General features: G+C 39.9%; 1 protein-coding gene across 1 annotated transcript in view; it reads right to left on the reverse strand.

Moving 5' to 3' along the window:
- Positions 1-497: 497 nt before the first annotated feature.
- Positions 498-25,515, reverse strand: part of LOC104992730 (cytochrome P450 3A24) — a 44,090-nt gene continuing 19,072 nt past the window's right edge. The window contains exons 5-13 of the mRNA XM_010845699.1: positions 24,919-25,032; positions 24,580-24,668; positions 20,822-20,970; positions 14,003-14,130; positions 12,853-12,919; positions 9,150-9,310; positions 5,681-5,907; positions 3,278-3,440; positions 498-1,002 (exon numbers count right to left, since the gene is read on the reverse strand). Of these exons, the coding sequence (XP_010844001.1) occupies positions 907-1,002; positions 3,278-3,440; positions 5,681-5,907; positions 9,150-9,310; positions 12,853-12,919; positions 14,003-14,130; positions 20,822-20,970; positions 24,580-24,668; positions 24,919-25,032 (1,194 nt within the window). The 3' untranslated portion in view covers positions 498-906. The remainder of the gene's footprint in view (positions 1,003-3,277; positions 3,441-5,680; positions 5,908-9,149; positions 9,311-12,852; positions 12,920-14,002; positions 14,131-20,821; positions 20,971-24,579; positions 24,669-24,918; positions 25,033-25,515) is intronic.

Raw genomic sequence — 25,515 nt, forward strand, 5'->3', positions numbered from 1 at the left:
AAGCCCAGTTCAATTCCTGAGTCTGGAAGATCCACTAGAGAACAGATAGGCTACCCACTCCAGTATTCTTGGGCTTCCTTGTGGCTCAGCTGGTTAAGATCCCACCTACAATGCAGGAGACCTGGGCTTGATCCCTGGCTTGGGCAGATTCCCTAGAGAAGGGAAAGGCTGCCCACTTCAGTGTTCTGGCCTGGAGAATTCCATGAACTGTATAGTCCATGGGGTCACAAAGAGTGGGATATGACTGAGCGACTTTCATTTTTATACTTTCTAAGAAATGTGCAAAACACTGTGGATTAATTCTTACCTGTGTAATGTAACAAACAGCAGTTTTGAAAGAGGCCCCACCCACCAGGAATTGTGATGGCCAAGTATTTAGTCACTGCTTATCCCTGATTCAGATGTACATATTACCCTAAAGTGCAGGTTGGTATCAGACAATACTTTTGTAAAGAGAGGTTTACAGAGTTCCTCAATAGAATATTAGATTTGAAATATATAAAATAAAACCAGTGATTTATTAAAATATGTCAGAACTTTAGTCACCACAATAATTCTTGTTTTCGTTAATTCGCTGATAAAACTGTTGAGACACTTTCTTTCTTGATTGTTGCTCTGGAGGAGTAGATGTTACTAACTGGGGGTGGGTGGAGATGGTCCTTTGAGAATCAGATAAGCTGAGTGTACGTATCTGGCCCTCATTAGTCACCTCTTTCACGTTACACAATATATAACACCACACAGACACTGAGAAAGCTAAACAAATGTGTGGATACCCTAGTCATCCAGCAAGTGCAATAGATGCAGCCCGTCTTTATTTCTGAGTTTTATCACAAAGTAAATCAAGTCCCCTGAAACTGTGGGACACAGCTCCTTGAAGAACAAAGCCCAGGTCCTTAAGGGAAGTCAAGCTCCACTTATGGTCTCATCTCTGAGCACAACCTTCAGAACAATGGGTTTTTCTGGTCTTATAAGTCCTTGACTGTTTATCTTCAAGGGGATCTGCAACAGTTAAGAGAACCAATGAATGAGGCACCGCCAACAATAGAAGCAAAGTAGACAAGATACATTACAGACAATAATGCTTTACAACCGTATACAAGCTACACATCGTGTGTCTTTGATTTTTTTAACTAAAATTCAATGTGTTTAATAGCTATAGGGATGGACAGGCTGTCAATATTTCCTTGATTAAACTTTAACACTTCATGACTTTCAGAAAATTGGTCAATTTAACTTGCTATAAAATACATGGGCATAAAGTCCTTTCTAGTACCCCCTTACTATTCACCTTAAAAAAAATTGTTTTAATTCCTCTTTTACTGAGATATAAATGATCAACAGTATAAACATTTGACTTACATATATGTGAAATTACTACCACAATAAGTTTAGTTAACATCCATCAACTCATAAGAGATAGAAAAAGAAAAAATACTGTTTTCCTCTCATGAGAACTCTTAGGATCTACTCTCTTCTACTATATAAAAATGTCAACTATAATCATCATGTTTTACACAATAGTTCTAATACTTATTTATCTATAACCAGAAGTTTGTACCTTTCGATCACTTGCATCCAGTTTCTTTTCTTTATCTTTGATTCTCTGTACTTATTCTGTAAGTTCTGTCAAGACTGGATAGTGAAAGCATTCACCCATCATTCTTGCACAAAATATTATTTGAACACTATGCCTATGAAGCATTTTGCCTGTTTTTTTAAACATGCCCTGGTTCCAAGTGCAGGGCAAGTGGTGAACTTCTGAAGACCTACAGTGGTTTGTCTGAGATTTTTAGCCCCGTTCTCACCCAGTCACTCCTTCTGGGTTGGGGGAACCAACAGAGTGACCTTCTAACCTCAGTTGACTGAAGGACAAGCAAGGAGCTGTGGAGGGAGAAGCCCCAGCCCATGGGGTACTGGGTGGAGCTTGCAGCGGCATCTGCCCTTCCCAGGCGTGCCCGAGGCCCCCTTTCTCTCAGGGCTGAGTCCGCTGTGTGTGCACACTTACAGGACGCCCACACAGATGCCTGCAAGTAAAATGGAAACATCTCTATCCTCCTCTTCCCTGAGAAAGCTACTCAAAGGGAGCAGCTGCTTACTAAATGCATGACTCCTAGAAATAAATGTTATTTTAGGGCCATGCTTGAGATGAATCAATGCCAACTGTTCTGTGTGCTCCTCAGAGAGTGATTCCAGGTCTTTCTATAACTGCAACAAATTGTTTTTTTTTCAAATGGTAAGCATTTTCCCTGCAGATAGACACACAGACACACACAAAACGAGCAAGCACACAGATGACATCTGTTAAATTTTTAAAGTTCAAATTGTTCCGTATTTGTGTCCAAGAGCTCTAATCAACTGCAAGTCACTCCTTAAACATTTGCCCGATGATGTCAAGGCACCACTGGGAGTTTATGGAAGGAATAAAATGAGGGGACAGAGTTAAAGACCTTCTTAAGTACAAAGGAAACAAGAATCAAACTGGCTGGTTCAGGAACAAAGTATTGTTAGGTGGTAGGACCACTGATGCCAGCCTGTGGTACCTGTAAACACAGCAGAGGGGAGAGTGGGCTCTGGCCTGGATGGGGAGGCTGCATGGAGGGGCTTGGGACTGAACTGGAACTTGAAGGGGGAGAATGGACTGTAGACAGGAAGGACAGGACAGGAAGGGTAGACAGGAAGGACACACAGTCATTCTGAGAATGTAAAGGGAGCCCAGCTGGATGGCAGCAGGATTCCTGGCAGGTGAGGGGCTGTGGGAGCCCTTCCCATCCAGCAGAAATGCTTTCACTCAGGGATCACTGTGGCTGCACAGGAGGATCAGGGGGGGTGCTCTCGACACCACACGATGGGGGAATTATTTTAGAGAGTCTGAGGTGACCTCGGCATCGGGATAATGCTCCCCAGTAATTTCTTTATACAAATAGTGGCTGAGAATCACTGTCAGGAGAGTTTCTGTAAGTTCCCGTGGAGAAGGGCATCACTGAAAAGTCATGACATGGTCATCACTGCTCTCACGACTTTGTACAACATTTTCCTTCCTTCTAGTGAACATGAAACCAAATTTTATAAGTTGCTCAAGTTCACTGACTTTGTGTAATCATGTCGTGCTAACGCCTTGACTCTAGATGACCTTTATAGCTGGGTCTTTATGAAGCCACAGACTTAGCCCTCCAGGGATAAGCCTTATAGATACAATCTTATAGACACAGAGAAATACATCTTGGTTAAAAAATTCCCAATAAAACATTATTTATGCAGATAGTTAACTGCTAACCTGTGTTTCTTTACAAGATTTGAAGGAGAAGTTCTGCAGGACTCTGACAACAGCAAGTTTCATATTCATGATGGCAAACCTCATGCCAATGCAATTTCGGGGTCCAGTTCCAAAAGGCAGGTATACATAAGGACTTATGGTGTCCTTGTTCTTCTTACTGAACCTGAATCCACAACAGTAGATGAAACAAGTGAATGAAACAGAAAAATCACAGAAGCTTCAGGTCTGAAGTTTTAACTTAAACCCTCAACCAGTAGCATAAGGGAGAGACTCCCATTCCCTGGATCCTACAGGAGGTTTCAGTCTGGGTGAGAAAATAAGATGAAGGCTGTTTAAAGAAAATGTATCTTTAAATATGAAATTTACATTCAGGGTGGTGAGATGCTCACGCTCTGAAAGGCAGTTAGGAAATGAGACTGATTGCAGGAAGAGTGGGTTCCTGCCTCCATGAACACTTACATTGGTCATGTGCTCAGAGATGAAGGAAGCAGTAGAAACATCTTTGAATATTTAAGTTGTTAGTTTTCTATTGTTTTCCCTTTGCTTCCTCTTGTGTGGATACGTCTCTTTCTCCCACACTCAGAGGTTGCTGAGGTCAGTAGATTCATGAGGGCATATGACTCTACTATACTCTGGTTCAATCACTGATTTTTTTGTCTATCTGTTCCACAAACTGATAAAGTCCATGATGGCTAGATCTCTGCTTTATTCAAATTTGACTCCTCAAATTTGGATTTGGAGAAGTGATAATGGCATTACGGTTGTGTGTATTATAAACAGTCCTATTATGGAAAATATTCTGGAAGAATACAGATAATGTGACTGTAGCTACATGGGAAATTAGTCAAAGGGCAGCATCTGAGTGCTGCAGACCTGGGTCAAAGGCTGTTGAGCAGGGAATGGACACATACTGATACATTAAAAATGATTCATATAACCTGTAACTATAAACTGTACTGTGTATATGTCAAAAACTCTATAATCGGCTGGCCCAGACCCTGACACACACAGGTGAGCACTAACTCTCTGCTTGAGGGCTGAGTGAATCAAAGGGAAGTACAGTGAGTGGTCTCTGGTTTTACGTTCCTGACGCTGCAGGAGGGGAAGCTGAAGTTGCTGAGCTTGAGGGTGACACAGAGTTTCCCCGGTCCAGAACAGAGGACTTGGTGGACTCTGACTCTTCTTTCAACAATGCTACGTGTACAGGTTATGCTAGTACTAGGGGCAAAAAGGTGAACGAGACACAGTCCCTGCCACCAGGGAGCTTATAGTCAGGAGCTCATAAAAGTCTAGATCCCAGATAGTGCCCTAAAATGTTCAATCCAAAGTTTGTTCACCATATAGGGAGAGCATCAATTATTTCCAGAATCCCATCTGTGCCCAAAGCAGAACCTGGTTCTGAATTCCCAGAAGACAATGCTTAACCTCTCCAACTGGGGTGTCTAGATGTCTAGAGAGCAGAGGACTTCTCTTTGGAAGGTCAAAAAACATGGAGGCAAAAGGGAGCTGGCACAGGTCTACAGCCACAGACAGAACCAGGCCACCTGTGTCTCCTCCATCCTCACTGAGGCTGCTGGAACCACCTGGGATGAGACTGCTAGGTCCTCAGCCTACATCCCACAATAATAATGGAGGAAACAGCAGCTAGTGTTTAAAGAAATGGAAATGTGGGAACGTTAGTGACGAATTCAAAGAGCTAAGGAGAACAGACAGAAAGACTTAAGGAAAAAAACCAATACACCTAAAATAATATAGCTGTTAAATAAATTATAGCAGATGCAACAATTATATATATATATATTAAAAACACAGAATGCCATTTATAGTTTACTGTTACATATAGTAAGCAACTGAAAAAAATCACACTATATGTAATGCCATTCTAAGCTTTAACAATCTGTATATGCATAGAAAAATGTCCTCAGGACTTACATTGCACTATTAATGAGGCCTATCTTAAGGTATTGGGCTTCCCTGGTGGCTCAGTGATCAAGTATCCACCTGCCAATGCAGGAGATGTGGGTTCGATCCCCGGGTCGGGAATATCCCCTGGAGAAGAAAATAGCAACCCACTCCAGTCTCCTTGCCTGGAAAATCCTATGGACAGAGGAGACTGGTGGGCTACAGTTCATGAGGTCACAAAGAGTCGGAAATGACTTAGTGACTAAACAACAAAGCTTAATGTTTTAGAAATGAACAACTAAATTTTTCTTTTTTTTTGTTTATGGTTGGTAAAGCTTTTAATCAAATAATATCATTCTTGGAATAGGAAATACATTTAACAATAAAAAGATGTAAAATAAAATGATTGTATAGTCACATATTTGTCACCCATAATGAGAGTCATCAGAATACGCTCTGAGCAACTGGATCAGGAGGGTCCCCTTCCCTGGGCTCTTGTACCTTTCAGGACGGAACTCCTCAGGCTCTGGCCAGAGCTGTGGGTCTCTGTGAAGCACGAAGACTGGCACCGTCACCGCTGTCCCTTTGGGAATGGACACTCCATGGATTTTCACATCCTTCTTACAGAGCCTATCAAGTCTAACAGTAATTGGGAACATTCTGAGAGTCTCATTCACCACCATGTCAAGATACTCCATCTGTGCCAGGACATCATAGGTCGGAGGGGCCTGGGAAGAGAAATACAGATTTTGATAAATTAAGAATTTGGATCACCCTTCAACGCCATCTATATAGTCCTATTGAAATGTTAGGAGCTCTGGGGAATAATTTAAATTGGTAAAGGACCTTAGTATTTATGGACATTACTATCATGTCCTTTGAGCTCTCAATGCCCATTGACTGTACAGTAGTTATAACAAAAGAAGAAAATGGGGACAATCATCTAAACTGTGAAACACCAGAGGTGATCAGGGAACGTATTTTCTCTCTCATGAGAACAAACATGACCAACAGACTAGGACCCTTACTTTTAAGTGAAAAAGGCCAAGTCACCATTTCTTTTTGAAATGAGGCCATACATCTGTTCAAAGGAAAGACGTGTAACAGAGCAAATACCCTATTCAACATGAAGGTTCTTAGATGAATGCTGTTGACTGCTCATTCTCTTTATTATACATGCACAGTCCAGAAATAATATATGAAAACTCTATAAATAACTTGGGGAGAAATGAGTTCCTTTCTAAACCAAATCCGCAAATGAATGAGAATACAATTTCAGATGCAGGGAATTTACAAGAGGATCAGAACCCCACCCTCTGCTGCTAGAAGGGTCTCCTGTTGTCCCTGTGGGTGTGACCCTAAGGTCTGAAGGTCTAAACAAGCCACTCCAGCCCCAGGGGCCAGCTCTCCTCACACCACAAAGAACTCCAGTTTTGGCTGAGATTTGAGACCACTGGGGGTGAGACTGCAGCCATGAAATTAAAAGACACTTACTCCTTGGAAGGAAAGTTATGACCAACCTAGATGGCATAGTCAAAAGCAGAGACATTACTTTGCCAACAAAGGTCCATCTAGTCAAGGCTATGGTTTTTCCTGTGGTCATGTATGGATGTGAGAGTTGGATTGTGAAGAAGGCTGAGTGTCGAAGAATTGATGCTTTTGAACTGTGGTGTTGGAGAAGACTCTTGAGAGTCCCTTGGACTGCAAGGAGGTCCAACCAGTCCATTCTGAAGGAGATCAGCCCTGGGATTTCTTTGGAAGGAATGATGCTAAAGCTGAAAGTCCAGTACTTTGGCCACCTCATGCGAAGAGTTGACTCATTGGAAAAGACTTTGATGCGGGGAGGGATTGGGGGCAGGAGGAGAAGGGGACAACAGAGGATGAGATGGCTGGATGGCATCACTGACTCGATGGATGTGAGTCTGAGTGAACTCTGGGAGTTGGTGATGGACAGGGAGGCCTGGCGTGCTGCGACTCATGGGGTCGTAAAGAGTCAGACACGACTGAGCGACTGAACTGAACTGAACTGGGGGTGATACATGGCTGTCAAGTGGGGTTATATTTAAGGAGCAACCTTGTAGAGGGTAAGAGTGCCTCAGGAGCCAACACCCTGGATCACAGCTTGACTAGATCACCACCACATACACGACTAGTGTCTGGAAGTATTTCATCTCCCTGTAGCTCAGGTTTCTCATATGTTACGTGGAGACAGATGGAGCTGACCCTCCATAGGGTTGTGTGGCAGAGACACTCACTGCTCACCCAGCATCCATGTCAGCCCCATTTTCCCCATCCCACTTGAAGTTAAGGCCAAATCAGCCAACAGGCTGTGAGATGATTATGTCAGTTCAGAGACAAATCATTTGAACCCTGGAAAGCAACTCTTGAGTTCCATATTCCACAGATGACAAGAAGGTCTCATGTTCCAGATAAGGCAGCTACAAGATGGTGGAAGCTCTGAGTCGGTTTTCCTGAGTGACTCTGTGAAGCAGAGCTGTCCGCTCCATCCTCCACTAACAATCCATGTTGAATCTGTAGACATAGATTGAAGTAAACCTCTGCTATAAAAGCCCCTGAGATTTCAGGGCTCGTCCGTTACTGAGGAATAACCTACCTCTCCTGACTAATAATTTCTCAAAAACTAAATGCATTCATAAATAGAAAGTATTTAGAACAGACATATATAGTAAGAAGTACATATTAGCCAGTAGTAGTGCTACTGTAAGTATTCTTATAAAAAGGAGAGAATGTAATGCCTTAGGTAACCTCAGTTAGTGACCATTCAATCTTCTTGTTATCAAGAGAATCCCAATATGGGGTTTACCAGAGAAGAAATATCATCTCTAATTTATGCAGGCCCTACAAAGTATTTGAAGGACCTAGGATTTGAAAGGTCATAAGACTTGTCCAAAACCAGTCAGGTCTCATACTCATGTCCTCTGTTTCTTACCATATATCCTTTCTTGTACACCAGGCTTCACCTAGTCTAAAGTTTACAGCAGGCAGTAGACTAAATGAATGGTCCCAATTCTCCACCATTTCCTCTGTCCATTCCCTTCGCCATTAACTCTGCGATGCCCTCCCATTCTGACTCAGGTTGGTCAGGTGGCTCAACCTGACCAGTGGAATATTCACTAAGTGTAATGCTAGCAGAGTTGTGAAAGTCATCCATGGGATTAGGCCTCTTGCTCATGACATCTACAACTGCCTTGAGAAGCAGACATGTGGAGATTGAGACATGTGAGGAGCATGTGTGGAGTTGAGTCAGTCCAAACACTTAGCTAAGGGCAGCCGAGATCAGCCAATGCACAGACCACAGCAAATCCAGCCAACATCAATAGGTAACTGTGCAGACACCATAAACTTGGGCAGACTCTAGGAGATAGTGAGGGACAGGGAGGCCTGGTGTGCTGCAGTCCATGGAGTCACAAAGAATCCAAAATGACTTAGCAACTGAACAAAAACAAATGCAGACACCAGAGTAATAAGTGATGCCACTGAAGTTCAGTGAATTTAGTTGGGATTATTCTGATAACTGATACCGCTGGACCAGCACTTTTTTCAAAATACTTACATTGCTGTGAGTAGCAGGAAGTACTTAAGTTTTCTCCCTTTGTTTTGTATGCTATACATCCTTCCTAAATGTGCAGTGCTCAACTGCTTAGCCTTCTCCAACTCTTTGCAATCCCATGAACTGTAGCCTACCAGGCTCCTCTGTCCATGGATTTCCCAGGCAAGAATACTGGAGTGGGCTGCCATTTCCTACTCCAGGGGATCTTCCCAACGCACCTATTGAACCTGCATCTCCTGCACTGGCAGGAGGATTGGATTCTTCTCCACTGCACCATCTGGGAATGGAAGTAAATGATTTGATGCTTATGCTTTGGGCAAAAACCTTGTAAGAAGTAGAGAGAAGACAATCATGCTAAGGCTTCACCTTCTCCCTCTCTCTCCAGGTATCATCACTCACCTTATTGGGGAAAGTCACATCAATTTCCTCCTGCAACTTCTGCTGGACATCAGGGTGAGTGGCCAAAATATACAAAAGGAAGGAAAGAGTATTGCTAGTGGTCTCATAGCCAGCAAAAATAAAGATAACACTTTGGGCCATGAGTTCTTGGTCAGAGAGAGCTAAAAAGAAAGTCAAGATATTTTAGGTAAAGCATGGCAATGTAAAAATCACAGTTTAGATGATGAGACATTCCAGTGTAATTCCCAAAGCCCTAGGGGAATCATGGAAAAGTAATTCAGAATCAAACTGAGATCGATTTCCACTCTGTGTCTGCCTCACAGAGCCAAGAAAAAGCCAAGAACTGTCTTAATTGAATTTTTCCCAGGTCTATACTATTCTTGGCCCTCTGTTCCTGGCAATACCATAGCCCCACCAACACAGCTGGGTAATTTCAAGAGATGGCATTTGTGTCTAAAATCTACAGTGTTATCAATGTGTCCCTTAGAGAACTGTAAAAGAACTTTAGATCCAAGTAAAATGGAGTAGCATTCCCTTCTAGAATATTTTAAATTATTCCACTTAAGGTATAGTTTGATTTTGTTTTTTTTGAGAGATTTACAGTACTAAGGCTATATGGTAGGGGAAATTAAATTATATTTTATCAAAACTTGTTTCCAGGAACATAAGAGTACAATATTGGGCTACAGTTAAACTCTTGCTACTCAAAGAGTGGTCCATGGACCAGCAGCATGAGCAGGATCTAGAAGCCTAATACAAATTCAGTGTCTCAAATCCCAAAAACCCTGAACTATGGAAACAACCCACATGAACTTTCATGAGATGTGGAGATGTATGTGCACAATGTAGCCTGAGAAGCATGGATTATGCCCTTGAGAGGCACCAGGTAATACAAGACCTGGGACGTAAGTCTTCAAGGGGAGGATCGAGATATGTATAGAAGCTGCAGAAATCAATAAAAAACTTGAAGAGTTGTGATGATCCTAGTCTAATCAGTGACATTAAAATAGCAGAAGAAAGAATGTGTGCATATAAGGACTTAGGCCAGCGTGAAATATAGAAAAATTAGGTCCAGGGAGTACAATTAGCAATGCTGATTCAAGTCTGGCCTGAAGGTCATCCTTTCAGTATACACCTCCTCTTTCTGCTCTTCTTTATTCTTATCAAACAGTCCTGTGATTATACACCAGTCTCCATTTTTATTTTCTCCTGAGAGACCAAACATGCTCAGGCTCTCAGCTATTTGATGGGACTGAAGTAGGATCTTTGTTACTTAGAGCACTCAACTCAACATAGTACCTGCCCCAAACAAGCGATTAGCAAAAAAAAACAATATAAAATGAGTGCAATAAAGATCTACGAAGTTCTAATTCCCTAGTGATGATATCTGTGATGCTATTGTCAATAAATTCAACCATCAAATTCTTTCTCCAGTTAGCATAAACTGCATAATACTCAAAGTTTAGAGTTGTGCTAATATATGATTCTTCAAATTTTAATTGATTAAAATTAAATACAATTTAGTATTCAGGTTTCAGTGGCACTAGTCACATGTCAAGTCCTCAACAGACATTTATGCCTAGTGATTACTATATTGAACATAGCAGATACAGAATATTTCCTTCATCAGAGAAAGTTGTATTGAATCATGTACTTAGAAAAATATTAGATGATAATAATAGATAGATAGATATGCTACTGCTATTGCTGCTAAGTTGCTTCAGTCATGTCCAACCAAGCGAGACCCCATAGATGGCAGCCCACCAGGCTCCAACGTCCCTGGGATTCTCCAGGCAAGAACACTGGAGTGGGTTGCCATTTCCTTCTCCAATGCATGAAAGTGAAAAGTGAAAGTGAAGTCGCTCAGTCGTGTCTGACTCTTCGTGACCGCATGGACTGCAGCCTACCAGGCTCCTCCGTCCATGGGATTTTCCAGGCAAGAGTGCCTGGAAACACTGGAGTGGGTTGCCATTGCCTTCTCCAAGATAGATATAAGTATGTATATAAACAGGTATAGACATATTGAGAATGGGATGCAGTTTATCCCTGCTTTCAAGACCCAATTTTACAAAATTCATTATTTTGTGAGATGGTTATCAATCCATTTGTAGCTTCAGATTAATCCTATAGGAGTATTCATGTCATAGAATTAAAACACACCAGGGTCTTTTTGTTTGAGAGAGAGAGCATGTTTATATCAGTGATTTGTGGTAGATACAGAAATCTTTTTTTATTTAACATAAGTGTAAAAATATTTGATGTTCTGACAGTTGTCCACTGAGAGGATCTGGAAGCAAAGAAACCCTAGAAGCAATGAGCATTCCTAGAACCCAAATTTTGGGTTCTAAATACCATTTTTCACTAAATGGAAGCAGAACTTCTTAGAGAAATGGCTTATTCCAGGGGAAATAGAAGAGAAAGCTGGAATGCCTTGCATTAGGAAGTGAGGTTCTTGGAAAATGATAAATGAAAAGGACACAGGATACTTTGTGTACCACAGTGGTGGACACACATCATTATACATTTATCAAAAGCCATAGAATGTACAATATCAAGATTGAACCCAGGTGGGAACTATTGTCTTTGGGTGATAATACTGTATCAGTGGAGGTTCATTGATTATAACAAGTGTATCACTCCAGTATGGACTTCTGATATTGAGGAAGGCTATATGTAGGTGGGGGCAAAATGTATTTTGGTAAACTATTCTTCACTCAATTATGCTTTTTTAATTTCTGCTAAAAAAATAGACTATTGAAAGAAATGTCTAAGGAGAAAAAAAGTAAAATATATATAGGAGCCCACTTGAAAGGGCTCCAGTAGACAAACCTGACAATTTGAAAATTAAATTGAAGAGTGATGTGAGAGAGTAAGTTAGTTATACATGAGATTATACTGATATAAATAAATAAATGATTGGGGGAGAATGGAGAGCTCTCCCTATGAAAGAATGTCAGCTCATAAACACAGAATGATGGGTTTTGAAAGGCATCATGTGTTGATGTATGGCAAAACCAATACAATATTGTAAAGTAATTAGCCTCCAATTAAAATAAATAAATTTAAATTTTAAAAAAGTCTGCCTCAGGTTTAGGAAAAAAAAAAAAGAAAGGCATCATGTTGTAATCATCATAGTAACAACGGTTTCAGTCAAAAACTATCCATGAATGATAAAACCAGTGGGTGACAATTTGAGGAGGAACAGAATATTTAAGGCTTCTCCCAGAAGTTACATGTTAATAACAAAGGGGGGGAAAATACACTTTACAGTAGAGTAAGCTGGTGAACACAAGTTAAAAAGTGTTCCAACTGGAGGTCACCAACAATGGGGCAATGTGCCCCCTGATGAATGAAGGGATGAAGCCTTGATGCAAATTTCCAGGCAGAGGTTCTGACTTGGTGGGTCTGGAGGATCCTGAGAACTGATATTGGAACCAAGCTCCCCAGAGGTTCAGCTGTAAGTAATCCACATCATAACTGGCTTCTGGGCATGACTTCCTTGTTATCCTTGTCCTTCGAGCTCTGAACAAAGTTGTGCCTGCAAACTCCCAGGAAGTACCACAGTCTACTCTTTCTGCACAAGTGTCTTTCTTCAATTTGGCAGAAATTCTCATCTACCTAGAAAACTTTCTGCTCATTTTCAGAACTGCCCCCTACCTCTGCATCTCCCCACTGTGGCCCCTCTGAAGCTCTCCTTGGTTACCTTTATGATTGTCTGTTTCTTTGGAATTCTGGGAGTTAATCATCAGCTGAAGAAAATCCACACGTGGCTGTAAGCAGAAAAAAAATTTCTATGAAAGAAAGTTACTTGTGAAGTCATAGACAAATCAGGAGTGCAGTATTTAACCTCTTTCCTGAGAGTATGGCCCCTTATAGAGCAGAAGTCTGACTAGTACTGCCTGAGTCCTCAGTGAACTAACATTCACCTACAGACCTTGGAGAACATGACGTTTCCCAGAGAGAAACCTGCCATTATGTCAACTGCTTTCTGGTCCTCACTCTCTCTGATCTTTGGTTTCTCTGGCTTTTGAAACAGCTTCTTTGCCAAAGAGTTGCCTGCTGTCTCTCCTGTCACACCTGTTTGCTCAGGAGAAAATCCATGACTTCGATCCTTTTTTTCCTTCCAATTTTAATTCTTAATGAATTACCACACAAATTAATCCCCTCACATTTGCAAAGTACTTTGGCAACTTGTATAGAAGCATCTTCAAGGCCTTGACCCTTTCAGAACTCTATACAGTCTTCAGTGGCATCCTGGGTACAAAACCCTCAGTCCCCCTGACCTGCAGACATGCTTGTGCTGGCCTCCAGGCTTCATGAAGGTAAAGGTGGGTTAACCAGCTTGCAGCCTCATGGCCCAGAGAAGACCCCTGCCCATGCCAGACTAGGAGACAGCTCCAATTTAACACAGAATTCACTCCACCAGCTGCCTGATGGGGCTTTTCACTACACAATCTATAATAAGAGTCTTGGAATCAAAGTGATTCTTTACCAGTATAACATCTCGGGCATCTATAATATCAGTAAAATCATTTTTAAACAGTAATTCTTATCCTTTAACAGTTTATTGAATGGAAGTGGTAAAGCTTTCATCTCAACAATATATATGCAATGACATACTAATGTGCATGCCTACTATTAAAACATCACTCTCTGGCCCATTTTCTTATTTCTTCCCCAATCTCCACCTTTCTCATCCCTTCACAATGATATATTAATAATCCCCCAGTTCTAAAATCTATACTTCTCAACATATCTTTTAAAAAATACAGAGAAGTTCACAAATCATATGTGTACAGGTTAACAAATTTTCAAAACGTGAACACCCTCATGTAACCACCACCAGATTTTACCTTTTGATTATCTTTGAGGCGACTTTCTTTTATTCTTTTTACAGATTTTGCCAAAAAATTCACAGCACTTTTTGGAAACATGGTGATATTTAATACTTCAAAGATTGGGACAAGGAATGGAAAGAGTACTATAGAGAAGAGATAACAGAAAAGCACAGTGAAAATTCAAAATTTACACAGCAAGTATAATTTGCTCTATCTATCAGAGAAAGATACCAGGTTTCTCAACCAGAATCACTCCCTGTACGACCTTTGCTCAGACCTCCAAGTCAATGACTGAGCAAGGCCAAGTCCACTTATAGGGGCCGTCACTATAGTAGTGAAATCAGTGGTCGTTTTGGCCTTTTGGAATGATTAAAAAAAAAAAAAACAGGATTATATTCCTTAACTTCCTAGTTTTTTATCTATTGGATTAGGATTTCTTTGGATAAATCACACTATAGTATGCTACTCTAATTAACCATTTTCTGCAAAAAACCATTCAAGATAGAAATAAAACAGTATATATCTTTTAACTACAATGGAATTAAATTAAAAATCAATAACCATAATTGGGAAATTCACAAATACATGGAAATTAAACAATACACTCCTAAATAAACAATGATCTGTATACTATATCAAATATACAACCAGGAATTACTTTGAAATAAATAAAAATGAAACTATTACTTACCAAAACGAATGGGATATAGAAAAAACAGTGCTCATGGAAAAGTTTAAGGCTATAACTATCTACTTTTAAAAAGAACAAATACCTCAAGGCATGAACCTAACTTTCCACCCTAACTCACTGAAAAAAGAAGAGCAAACTCAACCTAAATCTAGAAGAAGAAATTAATAAAGACAAGAGCAGAAACTAATGAAATAGAATAAAAACAATCAAGAAAATCAATAAAACCAAAAGCTAATTCTTTGAAAAGAACTTTTAAGCTAGTAAAGTGAAAGTCACTCAGTTTTGTCTAACTCTTTTTGATCCCATGGACTATACAGTTCATGGAATTCTCCAGGCCAGAATACTGGACTGGGTATCTTCCCCTTCTCCAGGGGATCTTCCCAACCCAGGGATCGATCCCAGGTCTCCTGCACTGCGGGTGGATTATTTACCAGTTGAGCCACAAGGGAAGCCCAAGAATACAGGAGTGGGTAGCCTATTCCTTCTCCAGCGGATCTTCCCAATGCAGGAATTGAATCGGGATCTCCTTCATTGTAAGTGGATTCTTTACCAACTGAGCTATCAGGGAAGCACTTTGAAGCTAGATAGACCAAAAAGAGAGAGAGAGAGCTCAAATATGTAGCATCCCAATGAAAGAGGAGTGATTACTGTTGACATTAAAAGAATACCAGGAACAAGGTTCACCAATAAATTAGGTAACTTAGACAAAGTGGACAAATTCCTTAAAAGACATGAAGTACAGAAGCTAACTCAAAAAGAAAGAGACAATCTGAATTTTTCTATTAAAAATTATTAAACAGGAAGGTTGATTCCTCCAGCTTCATTCTTCTTTCTCAAGACTGCTTTGGCTATTCAGGGTCTTTTGTGTTTCCATACAAATTGTGAAATTATTTGTTTTCGTTCTGTGAAAAATATCTTTGGTAGTTTGATAGGGATTGCATTGAATCTATAGATTGCTTTGGGTAGTATACTCATTTTCATTATATTGATTCTTTGAATCCAAGAACACGGTATAATTCTCCATCTATTTGTGTTATCTCTGATTTCTTTCATCAGTGTTTTATAGTTTCCTGTATAGAGGTCTTTTGTTTCTTTAGGTAAATTTGTTCCTATTTTATTCTTTTTGGTGCAATGATGAATGGCATTATTTCCTTAATTTCTCCTTCTGATTTTTCATTGTTATTATATAAGAATGCAAGGGATTTCTGTGTATTAATTTTATATCCTGCAACTTTACTATATTCATTGATTAGCTCTAGTAATTTTCTCATGGCATCTTTAGGGTTTTCTATGTAGAGGATGATGTTATCTGTAAACACTGTGAGTTTAACTTATTCTTTTCAGTCTGGACTCCTTTTATTTCTTTTCATCTCTGATTGCTGTGGCTAGAACTTCCAAAACTATGTTGAATAGTAGTGGTGAGAGTGGGAACCCTTGTCTTGCTCCTGATTTTAGAGGGAATGCTTTCAAAGCAATATTGAGAAAGAATGGAACTGGAGGAATCAATCTTCCTGACTTCAGACTATACTGAAAGAAAGTGACAGTGTTAGTCACTCAGCCCTGTCTGACTTTTTGTGACCCCATGGTCTATAGTCCTCCAGGTGCCTCTGTCCATGGGATCCTCCAGGCAAGAGTACTGGAGTAGGTTTCCATTTCTTTCTCCAGGGGATCTTTCCAACGCAGGAATTGAACCCAGGTCTCCTGCATTGTAGCCAGATTCTTTACTGTCTAAGCCACCAGAGAAGAGTATACTAGAAAGCTACAGTCATCAAGACAGAATGGTAATGGCACAAAGACAGAAATCAATATAGATCAATGGGACAAATAGCAAGTCCAGAGGTAAATCCACACACCAAAGATGCCTTATCTATGACAAAGGAGGCAAAAATATACAATAGAGAAAAGACAGTCTCTTCAAAATGTTGTGCTGGGAAAACTGGTCAAATATGTGTAAAAGAATGAAACTAGAATATCTTCTAACACCATACACAAAAATAAACTCAAAATAGATGAAAGGCCAAAAACTATAAAAAGAGGAAAACAAAGGCAGAACACTCTCTGACATAAATCACAGCAAGATGCTCTAGGACCGACCTCCCAGAGTAATGGAAATAAAAACAAAATAAACAAATGGGACTTGAAAGCTTTCCCACAATGAAGGAAACCATAAGCAAGGTGAAAAGATAGCCCTCAGACTGGGAGAATATAGTAGCAAATGAAGAAACTGACAAAGAATTAATCTCCAAAATATACAAGCAGCTCCTCATATAGTTCGATACCAGAAAAATGAACAACCCAGTCAAAAACTGGGCAAAAGACCTAAACAGACATTTCTCCAAAGAAGACATAAAGATGGCTAATAAACACGTGAAAAGATGTTCAACTTCACTCATTATTCAGTTCAGTTCAGTCGCTCAGTCATGTCTGACTCTTTGCAACCCTATGAATTGCAGCACACCAGGCCTCCCTGTCCATCACCAACTCCCGGAGTTCATTCAGACTCATGTCCATCGAGTCAGTGATACCATCCAGCCATCTCATCCTCTGTTGTCCCCTTCTCCTACTGCCCTCAATCCCTCCCAGCATCAGAGTCTTTTCCAATAAGTCGACCCTTTGCATGAGGTGGCCAAAGTACTGGAGTTTCAGCTTTAGCATCAGTCCTTCCAAAGAACACCCAGGACTTTAGGATGGACTGGTTGGATCTCCTTGCAGTCCAAGGGACTCTCAAGAGTCTTCTCCAACACCACAGTTCAAAAGCATCAATTCTTCAGCGCTCAGCTTTCTTCACAGTCCAATTTTCACATCCATACATGACTATTGGAAAAACCACAGCCTTGACTAGACAGACTTTTGTTGGCAAAGTAATGTCTGTGCTTTTGAATATGCTATCTCACTCATTATTAGAGAACTGCAAATCAAAACCACAATGAGGTATCATCTCACATGAGTCAGAATGGCCATTATCAAAAAGTCTGCTGCTACTTCTGCTGCCAAGTCACTTCAGTCGTGTCCGACTCTGTGCGACCCCATAGATGGCAGCCCACCAGGCTCCCCCATCCCTGGGATTCTCCAGGCAAGAACACTGGAGTGGGTTGCCATTTCCTTCTCCAATGCAGGAAAGTGAAAAGTGAAAGTGAAGTTGCTCAGTCGTGTCCGACTTTTAGTGACCCCATGGACTGCAGCCTACCAGGCTCCTCCGCCCATGGGATTTTCCAGGCAAGAGTACTGGAGTGGGGTGCCACTGCCTTCTCTGATCAAAAAATCTACAAACAATAAATGCTGGAGAGGGTTTGGAGAAAAGGAAACTCTCTTACACTGTTGGTGGGAAAGCAAACCAACCCAGCCACATGAAGAACAGTGTGGAGATTCCTTAAAAAACTGGGAATAGAACTGCCATATGACCCAGCAAGCCCACTGCTAGGCATAAACCCCAAGAAAACCAGAACTGAAAGAGACACATGTACCCCAGTGTTCATGGCAGCACTATTTACAATAGCTAGGACATGGAAGCAACCTAGATGTCCCTCAGCACATGAATAGATATGGAAATTGTGGTACATATACATAATGGAATATTACTCACTATAAAAAGGAACACTTATGAGTCAGTTCTAATGAGGTGGATGAACCTGGGGCTTATTATACAGAGTGAAATAAGTCAGAAAGAGGAAAAAAATACTGTATATTAATGCACATATATGGAATTTGGAAAGAAGGTACTGACAATCCTACATGCAGGGCAGTAAAAGAGACACAGATGTAAAGAACAGACTTTTGGACTCAGTGGGAGAAGGCAAGGGTGGGGTGATTTGAGAGAATAGCACCGAAACATGTACATTACCATATGTAAAATAGATGACCAGTGGAAGTTTGATATATGAAGCAGGGCACCAAAGCTGGTGCTCTGGGATAACCCAGAGGGATAGGGTGTGGAGAGGGGTGAGAAGGGGATTTCAGGACAGGGAGACACATGTATACTTGTGACTGATTCATGTTGATGGATGACAAAAGACCTCATAATATTGTAATGTAATTATCTTCCAATTAAAATAAATTAATATACTGTAAAAAATTATTAAACAGAAACTACTCAAAAAGAAAGAAACAATGTGAATAGACCTATAAGAAATACAGTTTGATTTGATAATCAAGACACCACCCACAACTTGAAAATGAAAAGCTCAGGTCCAGATGGTTTCCATGTTGAACACTACTCAAATAATTAAAGAATTAATGCCAATTTTCCACTAATTCATCAAGCAAATAGAAGATGACAGAATACTCTGAAAGTCACTCTTCAGAATCAGTATTAACCTGGTGTGAGAAACAATAAGATAGTAGAGGAAGAAAAAAACTATAGATCAATGTATCTATGACCATGGATACACAGATCCTCAACAAAATACTAGCAAACTGAATCTATTAACATATAAAAAGATGTATACATCATGTATAAGTGTGCTTTATCCCAGGAAGGCAAGGTTGTATAATATGCCATTTCAATAGAGTAATAAACAATGACCACACAATTATCTAATAGATGCATAAGAAGCATGTAACAAAAATCCAATACGTGCTTGTGATTAAAAAAAAAAAAAAACAACTCTCAGCAAACAGAAACAGAAGGGACTTTCATCAACCTGATAAAAGGAATCTATGAAAAGCACATATTTAACAACTTATGTAAACCCATAGTTAACACTAATACCTAATAGTGAAAAACTGGATGATTTTCTCTAAGATTAAGAATAAGACAAGGAAGCCTTTTTCACCACTTCTACCCAAAACTGTACCTGACATTCTAACCAGAAGAATTAGTCAAGAAAATTAAATAAAATATATCCATATAGGAAATGAAGACTAAACCTCTGCTATCAGACAACATGATATTTTATACAGGGAATCCTAAGAAAACCACTAAAAACCTATTAGAAAAAATAAATAAGTTCAGCAGGGTTTCAAGATACAAGATCAAGGCAAAAACCACTATGATATTGTAAAGTAATTAGCCTCCAACTAAAATAAAAAGAAAAAAAAGATACAAGATCACAACACAAAATCAATTGCATTTCTATATTGCAATAAATAATATAAAGTGACATTAAGAAAATAACTCCACTTACAATAACATCAAAAAGAATAGAATAAGTAGGAATAAAATAAAAGATGTAAAATTTACACTCTGAAAACCACAAAACCTTGTTGAACTAAATTAAAGAAGATGTAAATAAATGAAAAACATGCCATGATCATGAATCAGAACATTCACATTGTCAAGATGGCACGTTGACAGATAGAAGATATTCCCTATCAGAACTCTAGCTGAGCTCTTTGAATAAACTGACTAACTTAGCTTAAATTCATATGAAATTGGAAGGGGCTCAGAGAAGACAAAATATTACTGAAAAAAATAATAAAGTTATAAGACTCACCTTTCCTGATTTTAAGACTTACCATAAAGCTACATTAATCAAGGCAATGTGGCACTGGCCTAAAGATGGACATATATCCATGGAATAAAATTTTGAGTCCAGAAATAAACCCACGTGTCTATGGCCAACTGAATAATGGAAATGTTTCCAAGACCATTCAATGGAGACAAAACAGGCTTTTCAGTAAGTGGTGCTCAGACAACTGGATACCTATAAGCAAATTGCACCAGGACTATTGATTTAAGTAATAACTGAAATTTGTACCTTTTGACCACCATCATCCAATTCTATCTCCCAAACCCTGTCTCTAGTAACCAAAAATCTGACATCATTTTTCTATGAGTTTGGATTTCTTCCTTTGATTCAACATATAGTATTTGTCTTTCTGTCTGACTTATCTCACTTAGCATGAGGTCCAGCCACATTGCTGCAAATGAAAGAATTTCCTTCCTTTTTATGGCTGAAGAGTATTCTGTTGTGTTTGTGTCTGTGTGTATAAATACCACATTTTTCCTATCCATTTATCCATCAATGGGCACTTAGGTTATAAAAACCATTGAATTGTATATTTTAAATTGGTGAATTATATCTCAATAAACCTATGAAAAAGAAGAAAGGGAGGGAGGGAAGGAGGAAGAGAGGAAAAAAGAACGAGAGGGAAGGAGGGACAGGAGGAAGAATACAGAAAAAGAAATGTAGTAGGATACTTACCTACTGAGAGAAGAAATGGATTGAGGATATTAAATCTTAAGAGCTTCTTAGCATTCTCCACAAAGGGATCTTGCGGGTTGCCAAGGGAATCAATATTCACTCCAAATGATGTGCTAGTAATCACATCCATGCTGTAGGCCCCAAAGACACTGAGTAGAGAAAGACAGACACAGACAGTGAAAATCAGGACCAGCTGACTATCCATATCCAACAGAGTCAACAGGAAAATCATATATAATCAGATGCCCAGGCAAGACAGGTCAAGAGCCACACTCTCTCAGAACCACCTGCTGGATCATGGAAGACTGTCTGCTACTATCACTCGCTCCTGAGGTGTGTATGAGTGTGAATGATGCAACTGTCCCCGTGCTGGGGGGATGGGGACACTAAGGCAAGTTAGACCCCACCCCCCCAAACTCAAGGAGCTCAGTCACAGAAGGATAGAACCCATAATCAGACAGAGGACAGTAGTGTGCTTTGACTATGGCAATAAAAGGTGTATAAGGACTGTGTCTGAGCAGAGCAAAGGGAGCAAATTCACTCTTCCTGGGGAGTCAAGAAAGGGGACATTGATCTGGGTCTCACCTTACCACAGAATTGTGCTCAGAGCTGATGCCCCTTTAGCGCAAAAGCAGAGTTGATATACAATATCACATTAGTTTCAGGTGTAGAAGGACGATTTTAAATACTCCATTTAAAGTTATTATTAAATATTGACTACATTCGTTGTTAGGTACAGTCTATCCCTGTAGCACAATTACGTTATACATTGCAATTTGTACCTTTTAATCATCTGTCCTATCTTGCACTCCCCTTCCTACTTCTCACTGGTAACCACCACTTTGTTTTCTACACTGTGAGTCTGTTTCTGTTTTGTTATATTGATATTTATTCATTTTATTTTCAGATTCCACATACAAATGATAACATGCAACGTTTGTCGTTCTCTAACTTATTTCACTAAGCATGATACCCTCTACGTCCATACATGCTGTTGTAAATGGAACAGTTTCATTCTTTTATATGGCTTGGTAATATTTCTTGTGTGGGGTGTGTGTGTGTGTGTGTGTGTGTGTGTACACACATGTGATACATCTTCTTTCAACATTCATCTACTGACAGATACTTACATTCTTCCATATCTTGGCTACTGTAAATAAAGCTGATAAAAGAAATGGGGTGCATGTATCTTTTCAAATTAGTATATTCATTTTCACTGGGTGTATACTCAGGGTGGAATTCCTGAATCATATCACAGTCCTCAGGCTGCAATGCAGGAGATTTGGGTTCAATCGCTGGGTCAGGAAGATCCCCTGCAGAAAGGAATGGCTACCCAATCCAGTATTCTTGCCTGGGAAATCCCATGGACAGAGGAGCCTGGGGGCTACAGTCTGTGGGGTCACAGAGAGTGGGACATGATGGAACACAGACAATAGTTCTCTTTAAGCTTTTGGAGAAACCTCCATACGGTTTCTCACAGCGTCTGCATCAGTTTACAGTCCACCAACCTTGTACCAGGGTTTCCTTTTCTCCACATCCTCACCCAAACTTACAGGTGTTGGCTGGTTTTGTGATTTTGATTTGCATTTCTCTGATGATTTGCAATGTTGAACATCTTTTCAATTGTATATCTTCGCTTGAAAAAAATGTCTATTAAGATCTTCTGCTCATTTTTCATTGGGTTGTTTGTTATTTAGATTTTGGGTTGTATGAGACATTTATATATTTTTGGATACTAACCTCTTATCATCATATCATTTGCAAATTATTCTCCCATCCATTAACTAGGTGGTCTTTTCATTTTATCAATATTTTACTTCACTGTGCAAAAGATTTTTAAGTTCAATTAAGCAAAAATAAAAAATTAGGTCATTTGCTTATTTTTACTCCTGTTTTCTTAAGAGTTAAATCCAAAAACATATTGTTATGATATTTATGGCAAAGAGCATTCTGCCTATTGTTTCTTCTATGTTTTAATGATTTTCCAGTCTTACATTTAGATCTTTAATTCATTTTGAGTTTTGTTTTTCTATAGGGTATAGGAAAATGTTCTAATTTCATTCTTTTACATGTAGCTGTCCAGTTTTCCCAGCATACTTATTGAAGAGACTGTCTTTTCTCCACTGTATATTCCTACCTCCTTTATCATAGATTAATTGACTCTAAGTATAAGGGTTTATTTTGGAGCTCTCAAATTTATTCAATTGATATGTGTCTGTTTTGTACCAGTAAGTAGTCTCTAGAATCAGGAACAAGACAAGGATGCCCATGCTTGCCCTTTCTACTCAATATAGAATTAGAAGTCCTAGCCATAATAATACAAGAAAAAGAAGTAAAATGCATCCAAATTGGAAGGGTACATGTAAAACTATCACTATTTGCAGATGAAATAATACTTTATATAGGCAACCCTGAAGTTCCACCAAAAAACTAGAATAAATTAATTCAGTAAAGTGGCAGATAGGTGATTAATATGCAGAAATCTGGTGCTTTTCTATACAGTAATAAAGAACTATAAGAAAGAGAAAATAATAAAACAATCCTATTTAAAATCACATTAAAAGAATAAAACACTTAGGAATAAACTTAATCAGGGAAGTGAAAGACCTATACTATGTAAACGATAAAATGATGAAGGAAATCCAAACAAACGGAAAGATGCTGCATGTACATGGATAGCTACAATTAACGTTTCCAAAATGTCCATACAACCCAAAGCAACCCAAGTAGATCTAGCGCAATCCCTATCAAAATACTTGTGGTACTTTTCACAGAACTAGAACAAATAATCCTCAAGTTTATATGGAACCATCAGTTCAGTTCAGTTCAGTTCAGTCGCTCAGTCATGTCCGACTCTTTGCAACCCCATGAATCGCAGCACGCCAGGCCTCCCTGTCCATCACCAACTCCCAGAGTTCACTCAAACTCACGTCCATCGAGTCAGTGATGCCATCCAGCCATCTCATCCTCTGTCGTCCCCTTCTCCTCCTGCCCCCAATCCCTCCCAGCATTAGAGTCTCTTCCAATGAGTCAACTCTTCACATGAAGTGGCCAAAGTATTGTAGTTTCAGCTTCAGCATCAGTCCTTCCAATGAACACCCAGAACTGATCTCCTTTAGGATGGACTGGTTGGATCTCCTTGCAGTCTAAGGGACTCTCAAGAGTCTTCTCCAACACCGCAGTTCAAAAACATCAATTCTTCAGCGCTCAGCTTTCTTCACAGTCCAACTCTCACATCCATACATGACCACTGGAAAAACCATAGCCTTGACTAGACGGACTTTGTTGGCAAAGTAATGTCTCTGCTTCTGAATATGCTGTCTAGGTTGGCCATAACTTTCCTTCCAAGGAGTAAGCATCTTTTAATTTCATGGCTGCAATCACCATCTGCAGCCATTTTGCAGCCCAAAAAAATACCATACAAGACCATAAATAGCCAAAGCAATCTTGAGAAAACCAACAGAGATGGAGGCATCACGCTCCCTGACTTAAGACCAAACTGTATTTTTGTCTCCCAGAATATCCAAGGTGACACTTAAGCAGAGAAGTTAATCCTGGCTCATGTACACAGAAGATAACTTCTGATATTTTCATGAGCCACCACTCATTCTTGGGTGGCCGGCCAGCTGGCATTGTAAACCATACACCTGCTTCTGTTTGGTCACTAGAGTAACTCAGCAGTAGGAATTTGGCTCCAAGGCACGAAACACAAGGGTCTCCCTGGAGCTCAGAGGACCAGAAGCTCCACTCCTACTTACTCTTTCATGTTGACGGACTTGCCTTTTTCTGCTTCCTTCCTCAGGTTCCTCACCAACACATCTCCATACTTCCCAATGATAGGGAACATCTAGACACAAAACACAACAGCACAGGAAGTTAAATGTGGAGAAGTTTTCAAGTTTTAGAAGAACCTGGTTTTCAGGGGCATGGAGCCGTAAATGACATTTTATTATGAATCTGATGATGTCTCTTTTAGGATGTGAAGATAAAAACCATTTTAGGAAACTCAAATTTGGCACACGCCTTAGACAGGGATATGAATTTATTTTCTACCTTATTCTTTAAGTTGCTCATGGAAAACCCTATTCTTTTCTTACCTCCTTGAGCTTCCCACTGGTGAAGGCTGGAGAGAGCAATGTCCGTATTCTCTTCCATTGTTCATCCTCAGCCACAGAAACAGCATTTTTCATAATTCCCCTTGGACCAAAAACCTAGAGTTGAAAGCAAAACACATTTTACCCTACCTAAGTGTTGGAAGTCTCAACAGTTGGGGAAAATTTGTTAATAATTTGGGAACAATGTATCCAACAAATCTTTCAGTTCAGTTCAGTCGCTCAGTCATGTCCAACTCTGCAACCCCATGAACCGCAGCACGCCAGGCCTCCCTGTCCATCACCAACTCCCGGAGTTCACTCAGACTCACGTCCATTGAGTCAGTGATGCCATCCAGCCATCTATCCTCTGTCGTCCCCTTCATGTTTAATGACTATCTATGTAGTACCAGGCCCTATGCTAGATGAACAATAAACATTTATCCTGAATGTCTAGGTTCCTGTGAATGTGGAAGAGACATTCAGCCACTTGATGTGGTTTCCAGCATTCATATTCCAATCTCCTTTTAAACACAAATGACCCATGTAGTATGGAAAGGGTTCTTCCAGGGGGATAGAAGGGAATAAGATCTAGTTCATGTT

Source organism: Bison bison, unplaced genomic scaffold, assembly GCF_000754665.1.
Source record: "Bison bison bison isolate TAMUID 2011002044 unplaced genomic scaffold, Bison_UMD1.0 scf7180017864223, whole genome shotgun sequence".
Taxonomy (NCBI): Eukaryota; Metazoa; Chordata; class Mammalia; order Artiodactyla; family Bovidae; genus Bison; species Bison bison.